We start from the raw sequence: 27,298 nt of genomic DNA, 5'->3' as shown, positions 1-27,298 counted from the left end.
TTCTCCAGCATTCTATTCTTAGAATAGCCAAGTGTTCTTTCTTAAATGTAAGCCCAGTCATATCCCCAGGTATATGACTGAAGGCCCTATATATGTGACCTCTGTCTACCTGATTAATCTTACTTACCCTTTTCCTCATGTGCCTCTGGTTATTCTGGCTTTCTTTCGGAGCATCTTGTTTAAAATGTTGACTGTGAAATAGTTACCTCAGTACCACCTTTAATGGAGGACCACTTTTAATCCCAAATTTATTTCCATCTCTCCATCTCTGCTTCTGCCACTTTTAATGGAGACCATAAATAAAATAGTTCCTTTCGGTTTCTTTCTTTCTTGTTTGCTTTGGCCACACTGCACAACCTGTGGGATCTTAGTTCCCCAACCAAAGTTGAACCCAGGCCCTCGGCAGTGACTGCACAAGTCCTAACCAATCCCTGAACCACCAGGGAATTCCCCTTATTTTATTTTAAACTTTTTATGAAAGAAAATTCTAAACATATACAAAGGTAGATAGATTCATAAAATGAACCACCACTTACCCTAAAACCACAACAGTTACCAATTTATGGCCAATCTTGTTTCACCCAGACCTCATCCCATTCCCCCCATTATTTTGAAGTAAATACCAGGCATCATTTCATTTGTAAGTATTTCAATATGTATCTCTAGAAGATAAAGGTGTTTTTTTTTTCCCTTGTAAGCATGTGCCAAAAGAATTCCTTAAACTTGAATGGCTAACCCCTAGCTAAACATCATCAAGACTTTAAATATTATGTATATTCTTTTGACTCCTACATTTATATCTCCATTTCTGATCTCTTCACCTATGATTCACAAAAAAGTGAAAGTGAAAGTCACTCAGTTGTGTCTGACTCTTTGCGACTCCATGCACTATTACAGTCCATGGAATTTTCCAGGCCAGAATACTGGAGTGGGTAGCCTTTCCCTTCTCCAGGGGATTTTCCCAACCTACAGCTATCCATTTGATATCTCCACTTAAACAACTGGATATCTCAAATGAAATGTGTCCAAAACAGAACTCTTGATTTTTCCCTACAAATCTATTCTATCCCAAGCCTTGCCTTGCTAAATGGTCCCACCATCCATTTAGTTGCTCAGATTAGAAAACTAGGAGTCATCTTTGATTCTTCTCTTCCCCTCATCCCCTACATCCAAAATATCACCAAGTGTTGTTGACTCAACCTCCAAAACATATCACAAATCTATTTCCTTCTCTCCATCTCTGCTTCTATCATGCTGGTCCAAGCCACCATTTTCTCTCACCTGGCCTACTAAAGTGTTTTCTTAATTGATCTACCTGCCTAATCTCTTGCCCCTTTTAATCTAACTTCTCTGGAACAGCCATGTATTCTTTTTTTTTTTTTTCTTTTTTTAAAATGCATTTATTGGAGGATAATTGCTTTATAATATTATGTTGGTTTCTGTGATATATCAACATGATTCAATCACAGGTATACATATGTCCCCTCCCTCCTGACTCCCACCCTATCTCACCCCTTTAGGTTGTCACAGAGCACAGGGTTTGAGTTCCCTGCATCATACAGCGAATTCCCACTGTTTATCTGTTTTACATATAGTAATATATATGTATCAGTGCTACTCTTTCAAGTTGTCCCACCCTTTCCTTCCCCCACTGTGTGCACAAGTCTATTCCCTATGTCTTCATCTCCACTGCTGCCCTGCAAATAGGTTGATCATTACCATCTTTCTAGATTCCAGGTATATGCATTAATATGTGATATTTATCTTTCTCTTCCTGACTTATTTCTCTCTGTATAATAGTCTCTAGGTTCATCCACCTCATTAGTACTGACTCAAATGCACTCCTTTTTAAGGCCGAGTAATATTCCATAGTATATATTTTTTTAATGCAAATCTCATTGTTTCAACACAGTGAAAGAAGTCCCTACATAATCTGACCTCTAACTACTGGTATAACCTGTCTCTTACTCACCACATTGCTCATGAACTTCTCACAGTAGGAGTTTTCTTTCTATTCTTCAAACACGCCAAGCCTAATCCCTTTTTATCAGCTGTTCACTCTGTTTGGTATGCTTCTTTCAGATCTTGGCATGGCTGACTACTTGTCATTCAGCTCTCAATTTAAATGTCACTCCTTCAGAAAATTCTTCACTGGCTAATCAATTGTAAGAAACTTCCCCCACCCTCAGTCACTCCCCATCACATCACATCATCTTTTTTTATTTTAGATTTATTCACATGTTTATCATGTTAAAAAAAAAAAAAAAACTCTTCCATCTTTATTTCATTCTTCCCTTCTGGATTCAATTTATTTCCTCCCAAGGTATCCCCTTTTAGTAGTCTTTTCCATAAACTGGTGATAAGCTCTTGATTAATTGGCTAAAATTGTTATTTATTCCATGATTGGTAGACAGTATCTATTGCCAGTCACATACATGTTCTTAAAAATTTAGCTAAAAAAAAATTTAGCTCAAGGGATTTCCCTGGTGGATCAGTTGTTAAGACTCTGTGCTTCCACTCCAGGGGTTGTTTGTTGCTGTTGTCTAGTTGCTAAGTCACATCCAACTCTGCGACCCCATGGACTGTAGCCCACTGAGCTCCTCTGTCCATGGAATTTCCCAGGCAAGAATACTAGAGTGGGTAGCCATTCCCTTCTCCAGGGGATCTTCCCGACCCAGGGATCAAACCTGCGTCTCCTGCTTGGCAGGCAGATTCTTTACCACTGTGCCACCTGAAAAGTCCCCTACTGCACAGAGCACAGGTTCAATCCCTGGTTGGGGAACTAAGATTCTGTGCTGCTAAGAGTCCATACTGTGCTGCTTAGCCCATGAAAGAAAAATTAGCTTAAAATTTTTTCTTTCTAATCAATTAGAAAAACAATCAACGACTGAGAAAATAACTGTAACTTGCCTAAAATAACTATAACACTCTCAACTGAAGTTAAGGATATCATTTGCCCCCTGAAATGGCCTCTTGAAATTTTGTTACTGAACTCAAGCTTGCTCTGCTTGTTGCACGCAGGGCCAGTGAATCCAAGAAACAAGATGTTGAGGCAAGGAACACAACTTTATTTGGAAAGCTGGCTGACTGAAAAGATGGCAGACTAATGTCTCAAAATAACCATCTTGTCGGGGTCTGGATACCAGGTTCTCTTCTGGATCAGAGATGGGGGGAGATAGGGAAACAAAGTGAAAAGGCCATTTGATTCTTGCAGATATCTCCTAGAACGGCAGACCTTAGGCAGGGGGTGTGTTAGTTTCTTGTGGTCATTTACAGGTAGCCAGGGTCAAATGATCTCCCTGTAAGCTAAAAAAGACACTTTAGTTTAAGGGTCAGACAGAGGGGACAAGGTTTGCTGAAGCAGGCCATTATGTATGATTATAATAACAAAAGTGGCAAAAAAGAAAAAAACAAGGGTTAAAGTCAAAGAAACAAATCCAGCATAGAAGAGTCAAAATTGACTCTTCCCTATTACACTTTGACTAACCTTTCTAGCTCCACCAGCCCTGAAGATCATGTTCCTAATTAGCAAACACCCCTACCATGTACTCTTGGATACCATGTAAATCCAGTTTCTCTGGGACTCCCAGAACCAGCTCAGGAATCCAGCTCTGCCCCATATTGCTGGGATTCTATCCAAACTGCAGCAGCTTCCGTTTTGGACAGGCAGATTAGGTTTGGCACACCATTGCTCTCCTAGGAATGCTAGTCATCTATATACACCTTCTTATACCCTTCTAAGACCTTTTTGACCTTCTTAGAGTCCTTAGAATTCAGCTATATTCCTCACTAACGCAGGAGTCAATCCTTAGAGCCCCTCTAATCCACTCCAAGTTTCAGGGGTATAGATCAGGAATTGGCAAACTTTGAACTGTGGGCCACATTCAACCTTTTATCTGTTTCTATAAATGAGGTTTGATTGAAAAGCAGCCACACTCATTTTTTTATGTATCTGCAGCTGCTTTTGTACCATAATAGCAGGGTTGTGTGTGTGTGTGTGTTAGTCGCTCAGTCCTGTCCAACTCTCTGCGACCCTGTGAACCGTAGCTCTCCAGGCTCCTTTGTCCATGGAATTCTCTAGGCAAGAATACTAGAGCGGGTTGCCATTTCCTTCTCCAAAAGCAGGGTTGAATAGTTGCAAAAGGCACACATGGACTGTAAAGTCTAAACTATTTACTATTTGACCCTTCATAGCAAAGTTTTCTGACTGCTGGACTAAACTATAATATCTGATTTGTCTGTAGTCAGGCATGCTGGTGGCCTGTTGGCCGTTCTGGCCAAATGCTAGACATGTTTACTGCTCACTAAAGTAACCAGAGGCTGAGTCTCTTAATATACATGTGTGTATGCACATGGAGTATGGACAGAGATGTTCAAATACTTCCTAGATTATGATACAATGTGATGTCCTTCTCTGGAAAGTTCGGCTAAAAGCTTGAATTTTTTTTTTTTAATGTGTATGCTCCAGTTCTCTCTCTCTCTCTCTTTGATATGGACAATCATTTAAAAAAAATTTTAAACACTTTTTTTTAGTTGAAGAATAGTTGATTTATGTTATATTAGTTTCAGATGTGTTCTAATTATATCTTAATTTGCATTATCTCTACTCTTTGCTAAGAGAACTTGTCAAAGTCATCTTTTCGTGCTTAAGACTAAACTGGTCCTAAGAACTTGAAGACCAAGTTCCTATTTCTCATAAAGAAAAAAACTGGAGACAGAAGCTGAAAGTAGTTGCTAGTTCTCCTGATCATGTTCTTTGCTCTAAAGAAACTTCTGGACTATCAGCATTTATAAAAATCACATCTGCATTTGCTGAACTATTTTTCCTGAAGTTTAGATGAGTTTGTAAAGTCCTTACTATTGAATTTTTCAATAATCCTCTTTTAGAGTAAATGAATGAGTATCTCATTTTATTGTAATCAAAGAATGATATAGGATGGTTGTGGGGTGGTCATCAGAGAGCTTTATGTTCCTTTCCCTTTGGGGAGGTGATTGAAAATCCAGAGAATTAAATTGACTTGTTTTGAGTCTCATAATGAATGTAGTCCAAAGTGAAGAATCAAACTGCAAATTCCCCTGTTTGTCAGGTCAGCTTTGTTTCCTTGTTCACCTAATGAATCTGAAGTCAAATACCAGTATCTTATTATATAATTCTCAATTTTCATTCATGTTATCTCAGTTGTCCCAGTATCTCTGGTAGTGCATTCTTCCTATTTTATAGGAAACTGAAAACAGAGAGGCTCATTGACAGTCCCAGGTCCACTCTGCAAGTAGGTGGCAGAGCCAGACTCTGACTTCAGAGATTTTTGGCCTCTTGAGTACTTTTTACTGCATTGTTTGGGTGATTATTGAGTCTGTTGGAGTCTATCATGTCCTTTATAAAGTCAGCCTGAGTGCAGGAAGGCATGTCTCTGACCACTAAGGGCCACAGTGAGGTGTACTGATTCATTGACTTCAAGCAATCTTGAAGTACTCAACATTGGCACAGTTGTTCACTCTTTTCAAGGCACTTCATGTGAATTTCCTAGTTAATATACACTCCTGTAAATGTCACTACACCCATTTTATAGATGAATAATGGGAGACAGGGACAGACTAGCATTGGTGGCAGAGCTGAAATTAAATCTGAGTTTCTAATTTCTCGGCCTTTATTCAGACCTCTAGGCCAGTTTTCAGTCAGTGATTACTTAATATAACTGCAGTCGAGTATTGATTAGAGTCATCAGGTGATATTTAAAGGTTTAATTCCAGGACAAGCAGTTTATCCTCATATGGTGCCTCTCTAATGGTGATTTGTTAGTAGCAGGATGAAGGGCTTGCCTGAAAAAAAGCAGAGTGGTGATAGTGGAGCACGCTGGTCAGCTCCCCACAGCAGCTCCTAGTTATCACAGAGTGAGACAGCATCAGTAATCAGCCACTGGCCTTTTCATGCTGCTGGTATATGCAGAAGCACCACTCTGCACCAGGGAAGATGCCCTTTCCCTCTGCCTTCCTATCTGTGGAGAGGAACCCCCTCCATTTGGATGCTGCTCGCTGGAACCTGTCCCAGTCCCGTCCTCCATAGTGATACCGGCAGAAATTTTGCTGGGAGCTGTGTGGATACAGATCCTGGTGCCATTCTCTAGTGCCTTGCTGCCCAGATCCCACCTGATTGGGTTTATTCAATACCCATTTACTGAGTGCTTTCTGGGATTCTCAGTCCTTGCTGCCTTAGCTTGGGCTCCATAACAACACCCCACAGACAGTTGACTTGAACAGCAAAGATTTATTTTCTCACACTTCTGGAGGCCAGAAGTCCAAGATTAAGGTTCCAGCTGATTTGGTTTCTGGTGAGGGCTCTTTCTGACTTGATGACCACTTTCTCATTGTGTCCTCCCTTTCCTCCTAATAGGTACAGAGAGAGAAACCAAACTCTCTGGTGCGTCTTCTTAAAAGGACACAAATCCTCTCTAACAGGGTTAGGGTGCCCTATCCTTACGACCTCATTTAATATTAATTATTTCTTTGGAGGCCCTCATCTCCAACTCAAGCCACACCAAGGTTTAGGGTTTCCACATATGAATTTGGAGGAGATACAAACAGTTTATAACATATGCCATGGGTGTTCAGGGAAGGAAGAGTCCTCATGGACAATAAGACATCATGGGTAATTGAGATTTGAACAGTCTCAATGACTGGCTGAGTTTGGAATAGATGGAAAGAAGAAGGGAGGCAGCTCTAAGAGGGGAAAGCAGGTACACAGAGATAAAGAATATGGTGTGTCCAATGTACGATGTCAATACATTGTCTGAAGCTGAAGGATCGGGTCTCAGAACGCTTGAAATAAAGATGAAAACATATGTTGCAACCTCATAGTGAAGGGCTTTGAAGTCCTACAGGACTTGGACCTGACCTCGATACCTGACCACAGGACCTATGGCTGATGAAGAACAGAGGAATAGCAGAATGGAAGAGAGATTTTAAGAAGAGTCCCCTGCAGGGTGGGTAGAAAGTGCAGGTGCTGTGGTCTGTCTTGGAGCAGCTTTTTCAGTCAAAGGGGCCTGGCTTTTGTGTTCACCTCTGACCTCTGTTAGTGTGAAGAACTGAGACAGTTCTGCATGCTGGGAGACTTACTGCTGGTGTCACAGATGCCATTTCCTGTTCTCAGAGTGGTCTTCAGCCAACCAGGCCTTCTAATCAAAATCAGAAATGTCATACTAGGCCATATCCTCATTTCCTAACATGTTGCAAGTTTGTATAATTTTATCTAAGAATAAACCTCAGAAGCTAAGGATTGGTCCCAAAGCACATCCTCCCTTTTTTAATAGCCTGTTATGAATCTCTCACCTGTGACTACTTAAATTATTTTATTTCCCCTGTTCAGCCATATCACTTCTGAGCAATGATGCTCCTTTACTAAAAATTTTCCTCCTCACTTCTTACATCTTACTCCCTTTATACTTAATTTCCTGCTCCTCTCTGCAGAGAGGGAGGCAGTGAAAAACAGCTTCTCAAATTGTGGCCCTAGGACCAACTGCATCAGAATCACGTGGGGTGTTTGTATAAATGCAGATTTCTGGGTCAAACCCCAGAGCTGTAAAATCAGCCCCTTGTGGTGGGGGGCCGAAAATCTGCATCTTTAACAAGCAATTCTTAGGCATGTTAATAACAATCGGCATAGTATGTTAGAACATAGGCTTTGAATTCACTCAGACCTGGATTTGAATCCTGCTTTCACCACTTATTCCCTGGTGGCTCAGTGGTAAGGAACCCACTGGAGATGTGGGTTCCATCCCTGGGTCGCAAAGATCCCCTGGAGAAGGAAAGGGCAACCCACTCCAGTATCCTTGCCTGGAGAATCCTCATGGACAGAGGAGCCTGGCAGGCTACATACAGTCAGTCCATGGGGTCACAAAGAGTCAGACATGACTGAGCAACTTTCACTTCCATTTTTCACCACTTATTAGCTCTGTCATCTGGATCTGGGACAAGTTACCTGAGCTCTGCTTCTTAGTTTCCTCATCCGTAAACTGAGAGGCAGAATCTGTTTAGAGCACAGACTAGAGCTGAAGTGTCAGGTTTGAACCTCAGCTCCACCAGGTGCTAGCTGTGTTACCTGAGGCAGATAACTAAATCACTCTTGGCTTAATATTTCTTCATTTGTAAAACAGAAATAATCACCTGTATGACTTAAAAGGGTTGATGGCAAGTGTTAGAAAGGAGGGCAAGGGAAGGGGTTTTTATATCCCCGGAGTACATTTGGCAATATCTGGAGACTTCGGTTGTCACAACTGGGGAAGCGGAGAGTGATTCCAGTACCTATGGGATAGAGAGAGGGTAAGAGATTTAGTGTGACCCTACTATGCACAGGACAGCCCTCCACCACAAAGAACTATTTGGACAGAGTGTCAACAGTGCCACTTTGAGAAACATGGCTTAGAATTGGGACATAGTAATACCATGTAAGTTTTGGCTGCTCTTATCATTCGCTGTTATGGGAATAACAACTCTTACTCAGAGGATTACTGTAGGAGATACATATTTTAAGCCCACAATATCTAGCAGTCAGCAGGTGTAGACGTTAGTGGTAGAGGTTAATATTAGGAAGCCAAATATCTATAAACACAGTCTTTCACACACTAGAACAGCCAGCTCCCATTAAAAAAAAAAAATCCTTTTACCATTTAAATAATAACTTTGTTTAGAATGTTTCAAAAGAACACAGCTGTAGTCATTAACACCCCACATTTCAATGATAGCTTCTTTCTCTTCAAAACCCTTTATCTCTTCATAATCAAGCATTTATTGAATCTTCACAGTGCACCAGGCTTACCTAATAGTACCAGTGTGGTAGCAAGAACACATAGCTGCATACTATCGAATTCAGATCCTGAGTCTGTCACCTGAGTGCACACTAACCGTTTTGGTGGTGGTGTTAAGTTGCTAAGTCATGTCCGACTCTACCCTACCCTAAGACAGTTCGTTTCACTTTTTTTCAATCTCAGTTTCCCCATGTGTAAAGTGAGAAATAATCACCTTTACCTCTTGAGGTGTTCTTGTGAGTTAAACTGAAAAGTGTGCAGCTTGTGCTGTGTAGCGTAAGAGGAGCCTGAGAAGTGACGGTTCCCTTTCCCTCCCAGCATCCATCCTGTTGGTGAGCCAGCTGTGTTCTGAAGAGTGTAGGGTACATAGTCATCTCACTCCTCTGACTCAAAGGGCAAATGGGCAGTTGAGGGAGATAAGAGGAAATTGGGAGACGGTACAGTGACTTACTTCTCCAGTGTTTCTGGGCATGTGGAAAAAGTCCAGGACCCAAAGATGAGTGTTCCACATCCTCCTTGGGTTAGTCCTGTTGAGGGGCCTGTGGATATTTTCTTCTAACACCTTGCCTCCCCAGGAAACAAGCATCAATATCCAACCCCCTTCTTTAGAAGTGAGCTAAGGCCAAATGGTGATGCTGCGAAGCTCCTACCACACCTCTGTTGTTGAGAAAGGCAGCCCTATTTTATTGCACTTTTCCAAGATTAATTTATCTTTTCTGTTAATTTGTACAGGTGCCATTCTGATTTTGTATTTCATAGGATTTTAAAACTGTAATTTTTCTTAGTATTATGAAGGTGACAGTGATGTACTATGGCCTGTGTTCTTATCTACTTTGCTGTCTTACAGTCTGGTGCCTTGAAGACACTTTTAATTTGCCATTCACATTTGTTAAGGAAAAAAAAGGTGAAACTGTGCAGTGTCTGGAAATTAGAGTCTATTTAAGACCTTGCACATGGCTGCCAATCTTCCCCATCCCAAGATCTGGCCACTTTATTCACACCAGGAGGAGTTACCTTCATCTGACCAGACTAGGTTGGACATATTAGCAAGAATTCATCAGATCTCAGCTAAAGGTTAATCTTAGTTCAAGATAAGAAGTTTGAAGTTTTTCAGTTAAAGACTACAGAAGGCTTAGTGGAAAATTGGAGACACTAAGATAGTGATCGATGGACACAACACTTTTCTACCTGAGAATGCCAGTAATTGGGAAGTGTAGCAAAATCAAGTTGATGACCTGAAAACTAAAATAGGATTGAAAAATGTCATATTGGTGGGGGGTCCTAGAGGTAGAACGACAGGAAGAAATAGAGTTTCTCCCCCTCTTTCAATAGATAAAGAGTATGGGATTCAGTAACTTTAAACTTTCCTCCTCATGTCAATTCACATCCCACTTCTGCAAAGGTCCATCATCCCCAGCAACTCCAGAAATAAGCAGCTTTGGAAACCAGTAATAAAACTACAAAATGCTGCTTCTGATGTGCTTTGATCTGATTTTTAGGGGTAAAAAGAGGTTGTAAAAATCACACATTTCCTAATTGGCTATCTTGGGCAACTAAAGACAGACGCAGCTACTAAAGAGAGCTGGCAAATGGGAATCGAGGATACCATTTGCCCCAAAAGGCAGATGGTCTCTACAGAAGTCTGATTTCATTTACTGTCCCTTCTGAAGCTGAATGAAGGTGGTTGAATTTGAAGATAAAGTTGAACTGAAATTGTGGAAATACTTGGATACATAAAGGCCTTTAATCTGTTCAAATGTGCCATTTGATTTGCCTTTTTTAAAAGTATATTCAGACATTAACAGAATTTCTACAAAAATCTGTCTTGAACAAACTTGCTGGAAAAAAAAAAAAAGGATTATTTCATCTGATGGTGTAATGATTAATCCTACCACCTGGGTAAGCCAAGTGAGCTTCCCGCAGGAGATTGCTTCTGCAGCTTTGAATTATGTATGAATATTGCAGACTGATGAATCCCTTATCTGTAACAATGTTACCATTTCCTTTGAACACTTTAACTTCATCCTCCATGTTCAGAAAATGAGATGTGTCTTTGTGGAGATTGCAACATGATTTTTTTAAGTGTCAGGTCAGACACTATTATTGCTGTTCAGTTGCTCAGTCCTGTCAGACTCTACAACCCCATGGACTGCAGCGCGCCAGGCTTCCCTGTCCTTCACTGTCGCCCGGAGTTTGCTCAAATTCATGTCCACTGAGTCAGTGATGTTATCTAACCATCTCATCCTCTGCTACTCTCTTCTCCTTTTGTCTGCAATCTTTCCCAGCATCAGAGTCTTTCCCAGCGAATCAGTTCTTCACATCAAGTGGCCAAAGTATTGGAGCTACAGCTTCAGCATAAGTCCTTGCAATGAATATTCAGGGTTGATTTCCTTTAGGATTGACTGGTTTGATCTCCTTGCTATCCAAGGGACTCTCAGGAGTTTTCTCTAGCACTGCAATTCAGAAGCATCAATTCTTCGGCCCTCATTCAGTCTTCTTTATGGTCCAACTCTCACATTTGTACATGACTACTGGAAAAACCATAGCTTTGACTAGATGGATCTTTGTCAGCAAAGTGATGTCTCTGCTTTTTAATATGCTATCTAGGCTTGTCATAGTTTTTCTTCCAAGGAGCAAGTGTCTTTTAATTTCATGGCTGCAGTAATTTTGGAGCCCAAGAAAATAAAATCTGTCACTGCTTCTACTTTTTCCCCATCTATTTGCCATGAAGTATTGGGACTGGATGCTATGATCTTAGTTAGCATGTTGAGTTTTAAGCCAGTTTTTTCATTCTCGTCTTTCACACTCATCAAGAGACTCTAGTTCCTCTTTACTTTCTGCCATGAGAGTGGTATCATCTGCGTATCTGAGGTTGTTGATATTTCTTCTGGCAATCTTGACTCCAGCTTGTGAGTCATCCAGCCCAGCATTTCGCATGATGTATTCTGCATATAACTTAAATAAACAAGGTGACTATATACAGACATTACCAAATCTCAATTGAAAACTAGTCATTGTTGAAAAGTTGGTCAGAGTTTGAGGTACAAGGAAATGTGTGTTATCTTCCATCCTGAAAGCGAAACCAATGCTGAGGGTCCAGTAAAAGAGCTGGCAGAGTCAGGGTTTGACCCAGCCTGGTGACCAAGGATCTAGATAGATGTCAACACCACAGTTATTGCAGACACCCTCTATTGCATTAGAGAACTAGGGATTTTCAACAGGAATTTAAATAGCAGGAATAGAAAAGCCTTAACTTCCTCTCTGTGGGCCATTGATCAGTTAATATTTCTGTTTTATAATAATGAATATCAACTTGTACTTATCCTGAAAAAAAATCTAGTTACCGTCATGATTATTTGCTACTTTCAAGACATACTAAGATATACTCTATTAGAAATCCTAGTAGATTTCTTGTAATTTCATTTTAAAGAATTTTTTTTACCATCTATTTCATGGATGAAATGGGGGAAATTTTCATTTTTTTCTTTATCTCCCTCCTGATGTTATCATCTAGTTTACACAGAAGATCAAAGTAATAGGGAAACAGAACCTGGGTTCTCTGATTCCTGTTCTGGTATTTTCTCCATTACATTGAACATTTCCCAATGAAACATCAGTGGTGAACCACTTTGCTAGGAGAAAAAAACCTGTATTTGAAAAGCATCATATTACTATTTGCAAGGGTTTCCTGATTTTATATCTAAATATGAAACACTAAAAAAAAAAAAAATGGTCAAAAATTATATTCCCTTATTACATTAATATGCCTAAGATAAATTAAGTATTGCTGAACAATTTGTCCATTTATACATAGTGATTGACTCTAGGATTCTTGCCTGGGAAATCCCATGGTTAGAGGAGCCTGGCGGGCTACAGTCCATAGAGTTGTAAAAGTGACTTAGCACACATGCACGCACATGGCGACTGAATCACCTCCTCTGATGCTGTTCTTGATTCTTTTTCATTTTTTAGTCACAGCATGATATCACATCTAAGCTTGAACTCTCAAAACTCTCCCTTTCCGTTTTTCTCTCTCTTTTACCATTTTCATCATATAAAGAGCTGTCCTTCCCTCAAGCATCAAGACGTTACATATCATTGATGCATTTTAAAAATTCTTCCTCTTAGACACTGCTGTCACTGTAGATGTAGATTAAATGTCTTAGCATCCATTTGTAAACCTTTGTGATTTAACTTTCACCAGCTCCTTGCATAATTCTTTATAGTTGACAGTTGGTTTAACTGGTGATTTAATATACCAGTGCACTTATTTAAAATGTGCTTGTGAAAAGTGACCTTTGTGTAGAATATAGGTTGTGCTGCTCAGGTTCTCAAAGAGTTAATAAAACTAGCATTCACTTTGCTTAACTTCCCAGAAGGTAATTTGGCTCATTTCCCAGACCAAACCCCTAAGGTAAAGGTCAAAGTGCAATGGATTGTATTAAGGTGCAGAATTCGAGCCTCTTATATCTTGCCCAACTTGTAGTCCTCCAGAACTCAGTGGGAGCTATGGTTCATCAGAGCTTCAGAACATGATTAACAGACTGAAGAAGGCCCTGTAGAATTTCCTTTAATGGGGAGTTGTATGAGTGAGTACAGTGGGTGAGTCTTTAATATTTCTTGCTTTTTAGCATCTGTATTGTGTTTTGAGAACCCCTTTTGAGTACAGAGCCATGTTTCATGTATGTGGGAACAGGCCCAGGAAATTCCTCATGGGTTAATAGCAGTAACTCTTGTAGTTTTTACAATAGGCCTAATAGAAATAGCCCATTCCCTGGGAGGAAAATAGACAAGCAAGGGTAAAATCATGGCTTTTTAACTGGGCTTCACCAGTCATTCTTGACAAATGGAAAAGAGAGCTTCCTCTTTTTCATTTTTGACAAATGGGAAAGAGAGATTGGGGAAAGAAAGAAAAAAAGCAAGAGCAAGGCTGCACAGATTAGGAACCTAAAATCACTTTTCTAGAAAGCTCTCAAGTTGACTCTAGAGTAAGAAGAGAGTGTCTGGAGGTTTAATGTTTTTCCTGTCAAAGGGGGATGATATATTTTAATCATTTCATCACTTTGAAATTAAAAATGGCTTATATTAACTGTTGTCCAGTGAAGATCATTTTCCCCCTCCTGAAGTGTGTTGATAACTACTCAGTGACCTACAATCGTGATACTAAGTGACATCTGGAGAAGGAAATTGCAACCCACTCCAGTATTCTTGCCTGGAGAATCCCATGGATAGAGGAGACTGACGGGCTACAGTCCATGGGGTCGCAGGAGTCGGACACGACTTAGTGACTAAACCACCACCACCAAGTGACATCTGAGAGTGACTCAGAAGTGTCACTTTGCTTTTCTTCACTAATGTATGGAAGTAGAGCCCCTTGCTATCTTGATTTTATGATGCTCCATATTATGCTCCATATTAGCTTTGTTTTGGGTTGATAACATACAGCAGCCCAGGAGGTTAATAAGAGGCAGCATGCTTTTTACCATTTGAGCTCCTCTTTACATGAACACTCCTGTTGACTGCTAATGAACCAAAGCCTTCCCACCTCACCCCATCCCCAGGAGCCAGATCTCATAATGTACCTCCCACTCATTGCTTACTCTCAGGATAAAGAGACCTCTGTGTCTGCCAGCTTTGGAAGAGTACTTTTGAGGTTGTATATCCAGCAGACTTCCCTGGAAAAGGAAATGGCAACCCCCTTCAGAATTCTTGCTGGGAAAATTACTGAAAAGAGGAGCCTGGCAGGCTGCAGTCCATGAAGTTGCAAAGAGTCAGACATGACTGAGTGACTAACACACACTTTATCCAGTAGACTTAAAGGCTTATTTTCTTGCACATGCATAATTTCCATAATGAAAGATTGATAAGAAAGTGCTCTTCCTTCAGATCTACTCCTTCAAGTCCACAGGTGATATATGCTCTGATGACACATGATCAAACCAAGTACCTCTTTTAAAGAAACTCGTAAATGTCACCATGACTCACTGCCATTTGAAATTCCAGGAATAACATATAACAGTGTATAAGATGTGTCCTTGCCTTCTTTCTCTTTGCCCATTAAAAAGAAAAAACAGGAAGAAAAACTGGGGAGTGTGTGACAGTCTGGGAATACTTTTAGTAGAACCAGAATCTATTAAAGGTGCCTGATTTTGAATTTATTTCATTGACCAGCCCAATGAGATTTTCTAACTAGGGCAGTTTTCTCCACCAGCATTTAATAACTATTCCATCCCCTTGTATTTTATAGCAACAGAGTTGACAGTTCAGATAGGCTAGGATATGGGGAAGACTAGAAGAGCTAGCTATAAGCAAATGAGCAAGCAGAGAGAAACAAGATTGGAGAAACAAAAACATTATGAATGACCATCCTCTGGTATGTGGCCGGTGGGACGCTTCAGATTCATGTTAGTAGACAAGATTAGCTAGAGTACAGACCTTTCTTTTCCATTTGCCTTGCCTGCTGCATGCATACAAGCAAAGGTTGATACATCAGTGTCCTCCTGGCAAAAAGACTTCCTGGCCTCAGTTTACAGAATATAATTGCTTAACTTCCTTATTTAAATCTCAGCTTTATTCCTGATCCTTTACTAAATAGTTTCATAAATACTTTAGTGTGGAATAAAATAAATACTATAAAGTATTTCATATTTGTTATAGTATTATAGCACAGTCCACCCTATTAATTTGTTTGTTCCATATTCGTGGATTCAACCAACTACAGGTTTGAAAATATTACAGGGAAAAAGTTCCAGAAATTTCCAAAAATCAAAAATTGAATTTGCCATGCACCGATAACTATGTACATGGCATTTGCATTGTCTTTACAGCTATTTGCGTCACATTTACATTGTATTGCGTATTAGAAGTAATCTAAGGGTGATTTAACATATATGGAATGGTGTATTTGCATATAATACAAATGCTGCAGCCATGCTATATAAAGGACTTGAGCATCTGCGGGTTTTGGTTTCCTGTGGAGAGTCCTAGAACCTGTCCCCTGAAGATACATACCAAAGGATGACTGTACTATAGTATGGTAAACATAGTAAATATGTTAAATACTTTCTTAAATACTTGAGTATATTTGTCTTCAACTAGTTAAGCATTCATTTCCCTCTATCCCCATTATCGCTAACCTCCTACGTACAAGAAGCTCCCTTCCTTACCTATTATTCTCAAACTTCCCTCTGAGCCTACTATACCTCCCCCACCAAACTGAATTCTCTGTTAATATGAATCAGGATAGATAGACATATCAGCCTATGTAAAAGGCTGCCTTATCTCAGACAAGTATCTTAGGCCTTGTAACCCATTGCTGGTGACTATAGGGCCAGTTATTTACATTTATGGCAAGTATGTGCCTTCTGTAAATCTATATCTTAGTAGAGACCTTTGAAGCCAGTGTGATGGTGGTCTGATCTGTTTCAGTCATGTGACTCACGAAGTGACAGAGGATTTTTCTCCTCGGGATCCAAGAACTGTTGTTGTGAAGCAAGATGGCGGGGGCTGCACTTCAGTCACACCAGCATTGCACCTACCTGAACTGGAAAGAGAAGAGGAAAAAGAAGACATTTCAGATCCTCTGGACCTGAATCCCTGTAGTGCAACATACAGCAATTTAGGTAAGTGCAAATGTCATATAAGTAGTATTTAACCTTTGCCTTTTTATGTACTGGCCAAATGCCATTATTTCCCTAGCGAGATGGTTTTTATTGTTTCATGGTGTAAAAGTTGGAAATTGGAGTTATAAATTTTAACTTACATCAGAAAAATTCATGTATTTAATATGTACTAGGCATGTATTAAACACATTACCATGAGTTCTGTGTCATGCACTAAGAGTTTAACATGGTCCCTGCTTTGAGAGACTCACCTGGCAGAAAGAGACTAGTTAATGACTTCAGTATAATAGGATAAGTGCGGTGATAGAGAATACACACAGAATATTTTTTATATTACACTGGGGAGGGTGTCAAAAGATGCCTTCCTGAAGATACTTCCTTATTGAGCTGATTGACAGAGGGGAAAAAAGAGTGTTCCGATCAGAGGCAGCAACATGAGCAAAAGCAAGGAGATGTGAAATAGCTTGGAACATGTGGACATCACAACCATTTAGTGTAGCTGAAGTGTGCACTGGAGAGTTAGACAAGGTCATGCATTTCGGGCTAAAACCTGAGTTTTTTGGTTTTTGGCTATTTGTGGTATTGAATTATTAAAAGGTTTTAAACAGAGGAATGACATGACTAGATTTGTGTTTTAGAACATCCACTGCAGTCTGCCATATGAGGATGGATTAGAGGTGAATTATTTGGTAGCAGAAAATCTGGTAGTTGGGTACTATTGCAGGACCACAGAAAGGGATAAGAAAGAAAGGCCTCAACTAAGATAATGAGAAGAGGAACAGTGGACAGATTTAAGAGATATTTGAGAGGTAAAATACCTTGATAGTTAACCTGGATGTGAATGATATAAAGAATCTATAATATATCCCAGATTTCTGGCTTGGAGCTAGTGGACTCAAAGAGGTAAGATCCCAATTATTGGAGGTGTTTAGGCAGAGCCTGAAGGATCATCTTTCAGAGATACAGTGAAGGGAAATCCTGCACTACAAAGAGGGTTGAACTAAATTATCTCTAACGTACCTATTAATGCAATGATTCTTCCACTTTGATATCATCTTCCTTCTTCTTTCTTGAGTGCCTAGTGACTTCTGATCACACTCTTTCCCTTCCTTGAGTGTCACAGAGTTTCCTTCCTTCTGAAAAGCAAAGCTTGGAGCTGGACAAGGATTTCTTAGTACTCTTCTCCCATGAAGTCATGAGAGATGAGTAGCTTGAGCTGCCACATGCATGGCACTAGTCAGATTCTTATGGGCTACTGGCCAGTTCTTCTATCTCGTTTCTTACCTCCTTTCTTTGTCTTTTTTCTCTAGCAGATTCTTGTAAGGAAAAATCATTCTAAGATCAGCTAGTGTACTTGGAAATAAGGGCATCTTAAGAAGACCAAAAGGTTAGATAAAGCTAGGAGAAATGCTCTACTGTGTCCTTTTGGGAAACTCGATCATAACAACCCACATGCAGCTAAAAACACATTCCATAAGAAGACTTCCATTCTGTGGAAGACTTCCATTCTGTTCTGTGATTTGTGGTTGGGGGAAAGTACACTCTTGCAGTTCCCAAGCAACCATCTTAGATACCATCTTCTAGTGGGAATAGATTTTATAGTCACAGAGCTTATTGAACTTTTTCCATTCTTTTACATTTTATGAAACATATTATAAAATGAGAATTTTATTTTTTATTTACTATATACCCTCAGCATATATATCAGGAATTACATTTCAGACATTCTTACTGCACCAAAATTTCTTTCATGTTGTCCTCAGTAAATATGTGCAAACTTTTACTGATTGTATGTTATCTTATGGAATCTTTTCTTTAAAAATATCCATTAGCCCACATCAGTTAAAGTTAACTATTTTATCTTATTATCTTCGCAGTTATATAGATTGTTATAAAAAATATAACATTACTTTCATGAATAAACAACAACCTTGGGAATTATTATCTCCATTTTTCAGATGAAGAAAGCATTGCCCAAAGTCACAGAACCAATAAGGACTGAATCAAGATCGGAACCCAGTTTGTCTATATTACTAGACTAAAATGACTATAAACATTAAATCCTTGAAAGATACTGAAAGGTTGCAAGTGTTTCCATTTTTTTTAAGTCATCCACTTTGAGAGACAAACTTTAAGACATTTTTTGTAAAAGGTTTGATTAGAGTACAAAAATGCTAAGTTACAGATGCCCCATCAGAAAAATAACTTTCTTTCTACCTGTTGCTTTACTTTTAAAAGTATGTGATACTTATAAAATGTTGCCTAGCCTTCCTTAAGTTCTTAAGTGGTGATGCTTGACTCCATAGGATATGGTACATGGTTTTACTATGTAAGTACAATAATAACTGAATAATAGATAGAGTTGGCTCCATCAGTTCTACAAACTGGTAGGGTTTTTGTTGTTGTTGTTGTTGTTGTGTTGGTATTGCTAGTTTTCCTAATGGAACAGTATTTTAGGTGGCATCTGGAACTTACCTTTTTTAATGTTTTCAATAAATCATTTGCATGAAGTTTTAAGCTATCCCTTGGAGTAATTTATTAGGCTCTAATGCCTTGGTAGCTTTAAAAAATAAAAAGAACTTATATGTTTTAAGACCAAAAGGAAACAAAACCTCTTAATGTAATAGCTTCACATCCTTTTAAATATTCTAGAATCACTCCACAAACGCATCCTTTCTTTCTCATTTTTTCCTTCTTTCTTAGTCTTCTTTAAAAAAAAATAATAATAATAAGTCAGAGAACATATGATCTGATGTAAGAAACTGACAGAGGGAAGTAAAGGATTACCGTAATGTTTTGCTGGGGAATTTATTTATGAAAACTGCATTGTTAAAAGTAGGCTTAGGAAGCAGTGTTTTTTTTTTTCCTTGGTAGGAAAAAACATAGGTTTGGGGGGATCAGACAAGTTTGGGTTCTTATCACAGCTGTATCACTGTGGGTCAGTTATTTACCATCCTTGAGCTTCAATTTCTTCATCTGACATGAGAGAATTAGTAGCATCTGCTTTGTAGGGCTGATGGCAAAAGAAGTGCTTGATTCATAGAAGAGCTTAATTATTGTCAAGTTCCTTTATTTCTACCCCAAAATATACTGCTGCTTTCATTTGTCAATATGTTTGATGTGCTAGCCAGAAAATGTAGAATAAAGTAGAAATAATTTTAAATGTTTATTAGAAATGTTGAATAAACAGAGCAACAAAATGTAAGTCAAAAAAACTGTGGGCTGCCTGTGCAACTGATGACTGAGGGAGTGAAACGTAATGAGGAGACAGGACCCCCAAGGTGGCCAGCAGGGACCAGAGGAAATATGACAGATAATAGCAAAGTACTGTGACAGGCCCAGTTCCCCAAGGTCTGCTGGTAGTGGCAAAACAGACGGACATGGCAGACAGAGAAGGAAAAATATCCTATGACATCCCTTATATGTGGAATCTAAAAAGGAATGATACAAATGAACTTATTTACAAAACAGAAATGGACTCACAGACTTAGAGAATGAGCTTACGTTGCCAGAGGGTGGGGATGAATGGGGGAAAGGGTAATTTGGGAGTCTGGAATGGACATGTACACATGCTGTATTTAAAGTAGATAATGAACAAGGACCTACTGTATAACACATGGACTCTCCTCAGTGTTAGTTGGCAGCCTGGATGGGAGGGGAGTCTGGGGGAGAATGGATACATGTATATTTATGGGTGAGTCCCTTTGCTATACTCAAAATAAAAAGCTTAAAAAAAACAAAAGGGACATGGTTTGAACTTGTTCTGTACTTCTCACATTTCTTAGATAGTTCTGAAAACTAATGAGTCAGAAAACAACAACAACAACAACAAAAAAAAAAAACAACTGGACTGGAATAGGCCTTGATTGTCGTTATTGATGTTTAGTCACTAAGTCATGTCCAACTCTTTTGTGACTCCATGGACTGTAACCCACCATGTTCCTCTGTCCATGGGATTTCCCAGGCAAAAATACTGGAGTGGGTTGCCATTTCCTTCTCCAGGGTATCTTCTTGAACCTGTGTCTCCTGCATTGGCAGGCAGATTCTTTACCACTGAGTCACCTGGGAAGCCCAGGCCCTGATTACCCTACTTCAGAATCTCCCCCTAGACCTCCACCCTTCGGACAGCTTCCTCTCTCCACGGTGGTATATCAAGAACTGTTGTGCTGCAACCATTCCTACAAAAAGCTACTGACTTGTGCAAACCATTCATTTGTTTTTTTTATCTCAGAGATCCTTCTCCAGGGTTAATTTAACTGCCTTTTTTCTCCTTAACATAAACAAAGCAAACTTTATTTTGTTTGTAACTGGGTTAATTATTAGATTTTAGAGCTTTCCTGTACAGTATGGTGGCCCCTAGCCACAGATGGCTATTTAAAATTAAATTCATTAAAATATAGATAAAAATTCAGTTCCTCAGTCTCACTAACAGTATTTCCAGTGCTCAATAGGCACATGTGGCTAGTAGTTACTGTATTCAGCATGCGGATACAGAACATTTTTATCATCACAGGAAGTTCGACTGGACAGCACTGATTTAAAGAATTTGTTAATTTGGCTGATTTGTATTGTGTTCTGTGGGCACAAAATCATGATTGGCTTTTATGCACTTGACAGGTCCTTAGGAAGGTTGCCCCTTGCAGAGTGATGGTTTTCCTCTGGGTGACAGTGACGTGAGATCCCTGAACACACTCTGATCTGTAACACCTTAATACCCCAAGCTGAATTTAGCAGGGTATCTGCCACTCAAAATGATTTCCTGAAGAAGTGATAGAAAGTTTTTTTAATCAGACCTTCAACATTTCCCCCATATTTCTTATGTCTATCTCAGAGTGTCTAGAAGAATTATCACTATATTTTTATGTGGAGCACCTGGCTTCTTTATCAGCCCACTAAAATCAGGAGCTTGTAATGACTTCTACTCTGCTAGAAATTAGTTGATGACTTTAGCTCTCCTTCACTCACTTTGTAACTAAGTACTCTAGACAGTACCTTTTTACAAAGATCTTCCGAGTCTCCCTTTACTGGACAGAATTTTGGCCTGTTCCTCCTTCTTTGTGCCTACAACCTAACCTGTTATCTAAAACACACAGAAGGTGCTAAGAACACATTTGAATGAATGTGTCAAAAATGACTTAGCATTTGACTTTGTAATATTCAGATTACAGAAATTGAGCTCTCCTGAGGAAAGTTCATATAGGAAAATTTCAAGTCCTAGTTTATATGTTCCATTTATCAGCAAGCTCTTTTTTCTAAAATGAGACTCAATCAGGGGTTTCCCTGTTAAGGAATTATGTAAGCCATACCTCAGTTTGCGGCTTCCCTGATAGCTTAGTCGGTAAAGAACCCACCTGCAATGCTGGAGACCCCAGTTTGATTCCTGGGTCAGGAAGATCCACTGGAGGAGGGATAGGCTACCCACTCCTGTATTCTTGGGCTTCCCTTGTGGCTCAGCTGGTAAAGAATCCACCTGCAATGCAGGAGACCTGGGTTTGATCCCTGGGTTGGGAATATCCCCTGGAGAAGGGAAAGACTACCCACTCCAGTACTCTGTTCTGGAGAATTCCATGGACTGTATAGTCCATGGGGTCGAAAAGAGTTGGACGTGACTAAGCAACTTTCACTTTCATACCTCAATTTCCTGTCCATGTGAAACTGTTCACGTTCCTCATCTGACTTACCTAGAACATCTCCTTAAGGCTGTACCATTCAAACACTGAAAGAAAACACTTAAAAGGCTTCTATCCCCAGAAATTCCTTTGGCAGTGTATTGACCGTCAGTGTGAAATTTTAAAGGTTAGTTGTACTTAAAGGAATGTCGTTACATCTCCAGCCTTGTTGTGCGTGCATGCCTGCTCAGTAGCTCAGTTGTGTCTGACTCTTTGTGACTTCATGGACTGTAGCCCACCAGGCTCCTCTGTTCATGGAATTTTCCAGGCAAGAATACTGGGGTGGGTTGCTATTTCCTACTCCACTTGATGTTGTAATTATGGAGTAATGTCATCATAAATGGCAGCTTTAAAAAAAATCATTCTGAAGAATATATTCATTCATTTACTCAACTAATAATTGTTGAGGCACAACAAATAATTCTGTGGGCCAGACATTATGCTGCATAATACAAAGTTAATTATTTGAACCAAAGATTAAAAAATCGCACATTTTTAGATTATCTGGATATTTTTTAAAAAGTGAGAGTGACAGCTTTGAACATTTGTTTGTGCATTTGTTGTACTTCCTAAAAAGTAATTATCTCTATTTAAAAAGAAACCATAGGCTGTGTTCCTATCTTTTAAGTTGGCTGCATTCACAATTTAAAAATAGTTTCCCATGTGTACTGGAATTTGTTGGCAGAGTACAATATTTAAATTACATAGATAACTTACCCCCAAATAAATAATCTCTTGTTCTTGGAGAGGTTCTCACTAATGCAAGCTTTAAAAAACTGAGTCTGTCAGCTGCTACCCCACTGACATTCTTTCAAAGTGGTCCATGCATCTCTTTATTTGAAGCTAAGCCCGAGCCTGAAGTGATCTTGAAGCTTTGTTTTATCATTTGGCGTGAAGCTGATGCCCCTGTGGTTTGCCAGTTGGTGCCTACATTTACCTGTGCTGGAACCTGGCACAGTGGTAATGCCCAGGTAGCTTAGGACCCTTCCTCCTAAGCTGCTGAGGCCTACTGCCAGGGGGTGATGAAGTGAGTGCTGGAGCCCGTCAAGGAGAGGCCACTCATCTGACAAGGCTGGTGCCCAGCGTGTGTGTGGCATCTATTTCCAGTGCATCTTTCCCAGTTTAGTGATGACTCTCTTTTCTGTTGTCCTCTCCCTTCCTGTTCTCATCTGTGTTGTTTGTCATGAGCCCTGGGAAAAGATTCAGCATGAAGACTGAAATTACAGTTTAAGTAGAAAAATATATTCCACTTATTTTGGCTTTAAACACTTTCATTTGTTGAGTGCCAGCTGTCTCCTGGGAACCAGGCGAGGCACTGGGAATACTAGTGCATATTTAAAGGGTCAGTCAAAGCCCCTGCCTGGGAGAGTCTCCGAGAAGGTCACTAGTTTTAAGCTCAAAAGAGTAGCTATTTGCCAGACTAACAACAAGGGAGAACATTCCACATAGAAGGAAGAGTATGCACAAAGGCCTGAAGCTTGATAGAAAAATGAATGTTTGGTTAACTACAAGTACTTAATTAAAAGTAGCTAAAGTGCAGTGTGAAGGAGGCAGAGTTGACAAAAGGGGGCAGAGTGGAAGAGCAGGGCCAAATCATAAATGGTTTGTATATATCGCAATGAGTGTGTCTGTTCTGATAGGAAATGGAGAGCCACGTGATCAGGATTTCTTAAAGATCATTCTGGAAGCTACCTACAGGATGACTGGAGGCAGAGAGACTGACCAGGAGACCATGACATTCCTGTCTTACTGGAATAAGGAGCTAATTGTACTCATAAGCACACTGTCTCTGTCTAAATGGGTCATTCTTAAGTGCCTTTAATCCCTGGCACCCTGAGATGATAGTGATTGTCAGGTTTTAAGCAATCATTTTTTGTGATTTTTCCCAAGTGTGTCTTCAAATGATAGTACCTTCCAGTAGATCTCTATAGATGTAATTATTATTTTGAGTTTTTCACTGTATAATCATCTTTAAAATGTTGATGTTTAGAGATAATAGTTTTCTTATTTCTTTTCTATTATTAAACCAGTTGTGTAAGTTTTTAGAGCCCATATCAATTATTTTCCTTCCTGAGGAGTTTTAAACACCCTTTTGGCTTCTTTGAAGTAGTGTCAGCAAATTATTGCTTTTTAATCCATCTTTCATCATTTGCTTTTCAAAAAGTGATATAAGGCCTTATTTGTCAGTCTGAAGACATTTTTAAGTGAAGAAAAAGTATAAAGATAGAGTTTAGAAATGCAAAAAGAAAGGAAAGTAGGGATTGAGCATGTTTTAGTCAAACATATTTGTCCAAAAGAACATTTTAGTCTATAGCAAGGCAAGATTTAGAACACATTCTTTTTTTTTTTCTTTTCTGTTTAGAGAGCTGGCATGCCACAAAAATGTAGAGTATGTGATGTTATATCAAGCCTGCTGAAAGCGGAGCTTAGTGTCTGGTCCCAGAGGCTTGAGAAGAATGTACAGGATTAAAAGTTTAAAATAAAAACAGCTAAGATACCAAGCTTTTAAAACATTGACCCAGATGATTGGAATTCAGTTAGGAGAACTTGTTCTTCTCAGAAGGAAAGAAAAAACTTAGGACACTTTCAGACTTGGGCAAGTGCTTTGACCTTGCATGGGCTGCAAAATGTTCACGGTTTCATTTGGAATGCAAACGTTTCTGATTCCCATGTGGAAATCTTAGCTCCCAGGAGATCATGTCCCACTGTTTGGAGAGAGAAGCCGCTATTAATTATCTTTATGTCCTTGCTGCCTTGGCTGTCCATTTTCATTTTGGAATGATGACCAACTCTGCTGACACTGTCTTTCAGTCTGGCAGCTGTTTCCTGCTCACCTGCTGCGTGTCTCACACCGCGCCAGAGGTTCCAAGGGAATGTAAAAAAACAAAAATACACACGATATAAAAAGCCTCAAATGCTATCATATAGTGGAAAGTGGTAAGAGAACACAGGGGAAGAAGTGATGGCTCCCAACTTGGGGGTGAGGAGTAGAGAGGAGGGATAACTTCAGTAGAGATGGGGCGCCCTGGTGGCTCAAATGGTCAAGAGTCTGCCTGCAATGCAGGAGACCCGGGTTCAGAAGATCCTCTGGAAGAGGGCGTGGCAACTCACTCCAGTATTCTTGCCTGGAGAATCTCCATAGACAGAGAAGCCTGGTGGGCTACAGTCCATGGGGTCACAAAAGAGTCAGACACGACTGAGTGACTAACACTTTCATTTTCACTTTAGGATGGAAGAACACCTTTACTAAGGCAGAGATATAACAGTAAAAACAGGGAACCTATTAAAAGAATAGGAATCACGTGATTCTTGTGGGAGAGTTGATGAGAAATAGTGACAGATAAGACTGATAGCCTTGCCCAACTTCCTGAAGAGTTCAGACTTTATTCTGAAGGTGGTGGGAAGTGGCATGATCAGCCTTCTTGTGTCTCCTCCGATAAGCGTGAAAGAGCTGCTGATGGTGTTAGACCTTGTCTCATCTGTCAGTTCTGAGGTCATTTAAAAGAAAAGGAAAAAGAAAGCACTTTTGGAATTCTTCATTCCTTCTGTTTTCATGACTGTTTGTTCTTATTTAGAAAAAATGAAAAGAAAATGGCCATCCCATAAAGATTCTCATGGGAAGGAGTAAGAATAGGTTCATGTTTCTAGGTTTTGTTTTATGTTCATTATCAATTCATTCCTTCCATTCCTCCCTCAACCAGACTCTTTGCTTTGTCCTGGGCATATAAATGAGCCAAGTGTCTGCCCTCAATGATTACACCCATGGGGAATTCATATAGGGACACAAGTCAAGTATTCTAAGTGCTTAAGACAGAAATGTTCACATAATACATCTGAGGTCCCCAGGAAGGAGAGGTCAATTTTGCAATTTTGCAGTGGAGTAAGAAACATTCCTCAGAGGCAGAACATTTAAAGATGAGTGGAGAGAGAAAGCATTCCTGGAAGAGGGTCAACAAGAGAACAGACACAGAGCATGAAGTAGCCAAGAGTGCTGGAGAAACCACAAGCAGTTTGGTAGCTCTGATTTAGGACACACGGGAAAATGCTGTGAGAGAAACAGAACAACCAGAAGCTTTCTTTCTGTGCTGAAGCAACAAAACTCCATCCTTGGGATCAAGTCCAAATTCTCAAGGACAGAATTTTTGAAGTACAGGAGGAGTGCCATGATCAGATTTGGTGTTTGAATAAAGTCTCTAATGGTTAGTGTGATGAGGGAAGAAAAACTGGAGACAGTGGTTTCAGAAGATTGCCACAGTAGTCAGGCCAGGAAGATAAGCTGCTGGTGCAGTTCACCGCTTCTAACCTTCTGCATCTTCTGAGTCAGCAAATGGAAAATGAAGGTTTATTACAAAGCCTATTTCTGTCATCTTGTAAATAAACTATGGTTCTGACTTCACACGTTAGCTGAGGCAAAATAGGACTGGGGCAGCACCAAGAGGGAGGCCTCACCATCACAGGAAGAGTTCAATAAATGCCAAGCCCCTACATCCTTTGTGATGTTAAGAGCACAGAATAATGGGAAGATATGAATGAAACCTGAATTTATGATGGTTTCTAAGACTGAATTGTTGATTTGCTTTAATATTTAGATACAATTTATATACCATAAAATTCACCCTTTTTGAGTGTGCAGTTCAATGAGTTTTAGTTTAATAGAATTTTATGACCACTACCAGTATCTAATTCCAAAACATTTTCATCACCCCAAACAGAATTGTTGCTGCTGTTTAGTTGCTGAGTGTTGTCTGACTCTTTTGCAACCCCGTGGACTGTACCCTGCCAGGTTCCTCTGTACATTGGATTTCCCAGGCAAGAATGCTAGAATGGGTTACCCATACCCTTCTCCAGGGGATCTTCCCAACCCGGGAATTGAACCTGCCCCTCCTACTCTGGCCGGTGGATTCTTTACCACTGAGCCACCTGGGAAGCCTACCCCAAACAGAAAGCCATTAACAGTTGTTTCCATTCCCCCTTTCCCCTGGCTGTGGCAACCACTAATTTACTTCCTATCTCTATGGATTTATGTGTTTCTAAATATTTCATGTAATATATGGTGTTTTATTACTGGGTTCTCTCACTTAGCATAATGTTTCCAAGGTTCATACAGATTGTAGCACACAACAGGGCTTAATTTCTTTTTATGGCTGAATAATATGAAGCACAAGCTGGAATCAAGATTGCCAGGAGAAATATCAATAACTTCAGA

At 39.8% G+C, this 27,298-nt stretch overlaps 1 protein-coding gene across 16 annotated transcripts in view; it reads left to right on the top strand.

The window, feature by feature from the left end:
• Positions 1-27,298, top strand: part of PEAK1 (pseudopodium enriched atypical kinase 1) — a 311,689-nt gene that overhangs the window by 251,266 nt on the left and 33,125 nt on the right. For 15 of the 16 annotated variants that reach the window (XM_061158944.1, XM_061158943.1, XM_061158942.1 and 12 more), the window contains one exon: positions 16,230-16,423. In XM_061158944.1, the coding sequence (XP_061014927.1) occupies positions 16,230-16,423 (194 nt within the window). Of the gene's footprint in view, positions 1-16,229; positions 16,424-18,381; positions 18,898-27,298 lie in introns of those variants that run through there. The other variant, XM_061158946.1, reaches the window with a different exon arrangement.

Source organism: Dama dama, chromosome 13 (assembly GCF_033118175.1).
Source record: "Dama dama isolate Ldn47 chromosome 13, ASM3311817v1, whole genome shotgun sequence".
In the NCBI taxonomy this organism is placed as follows: domain Eukaryota; kingdom Metazoa; phylum Chordata; class Mammalia; order Artiodactyla; family Cervidae; genus Dama; species Dama dama.
Note: the sequence above shows the minus strand (reverse complement) of the source record. Positions and strands in the feature narration are given on the sequence as shown.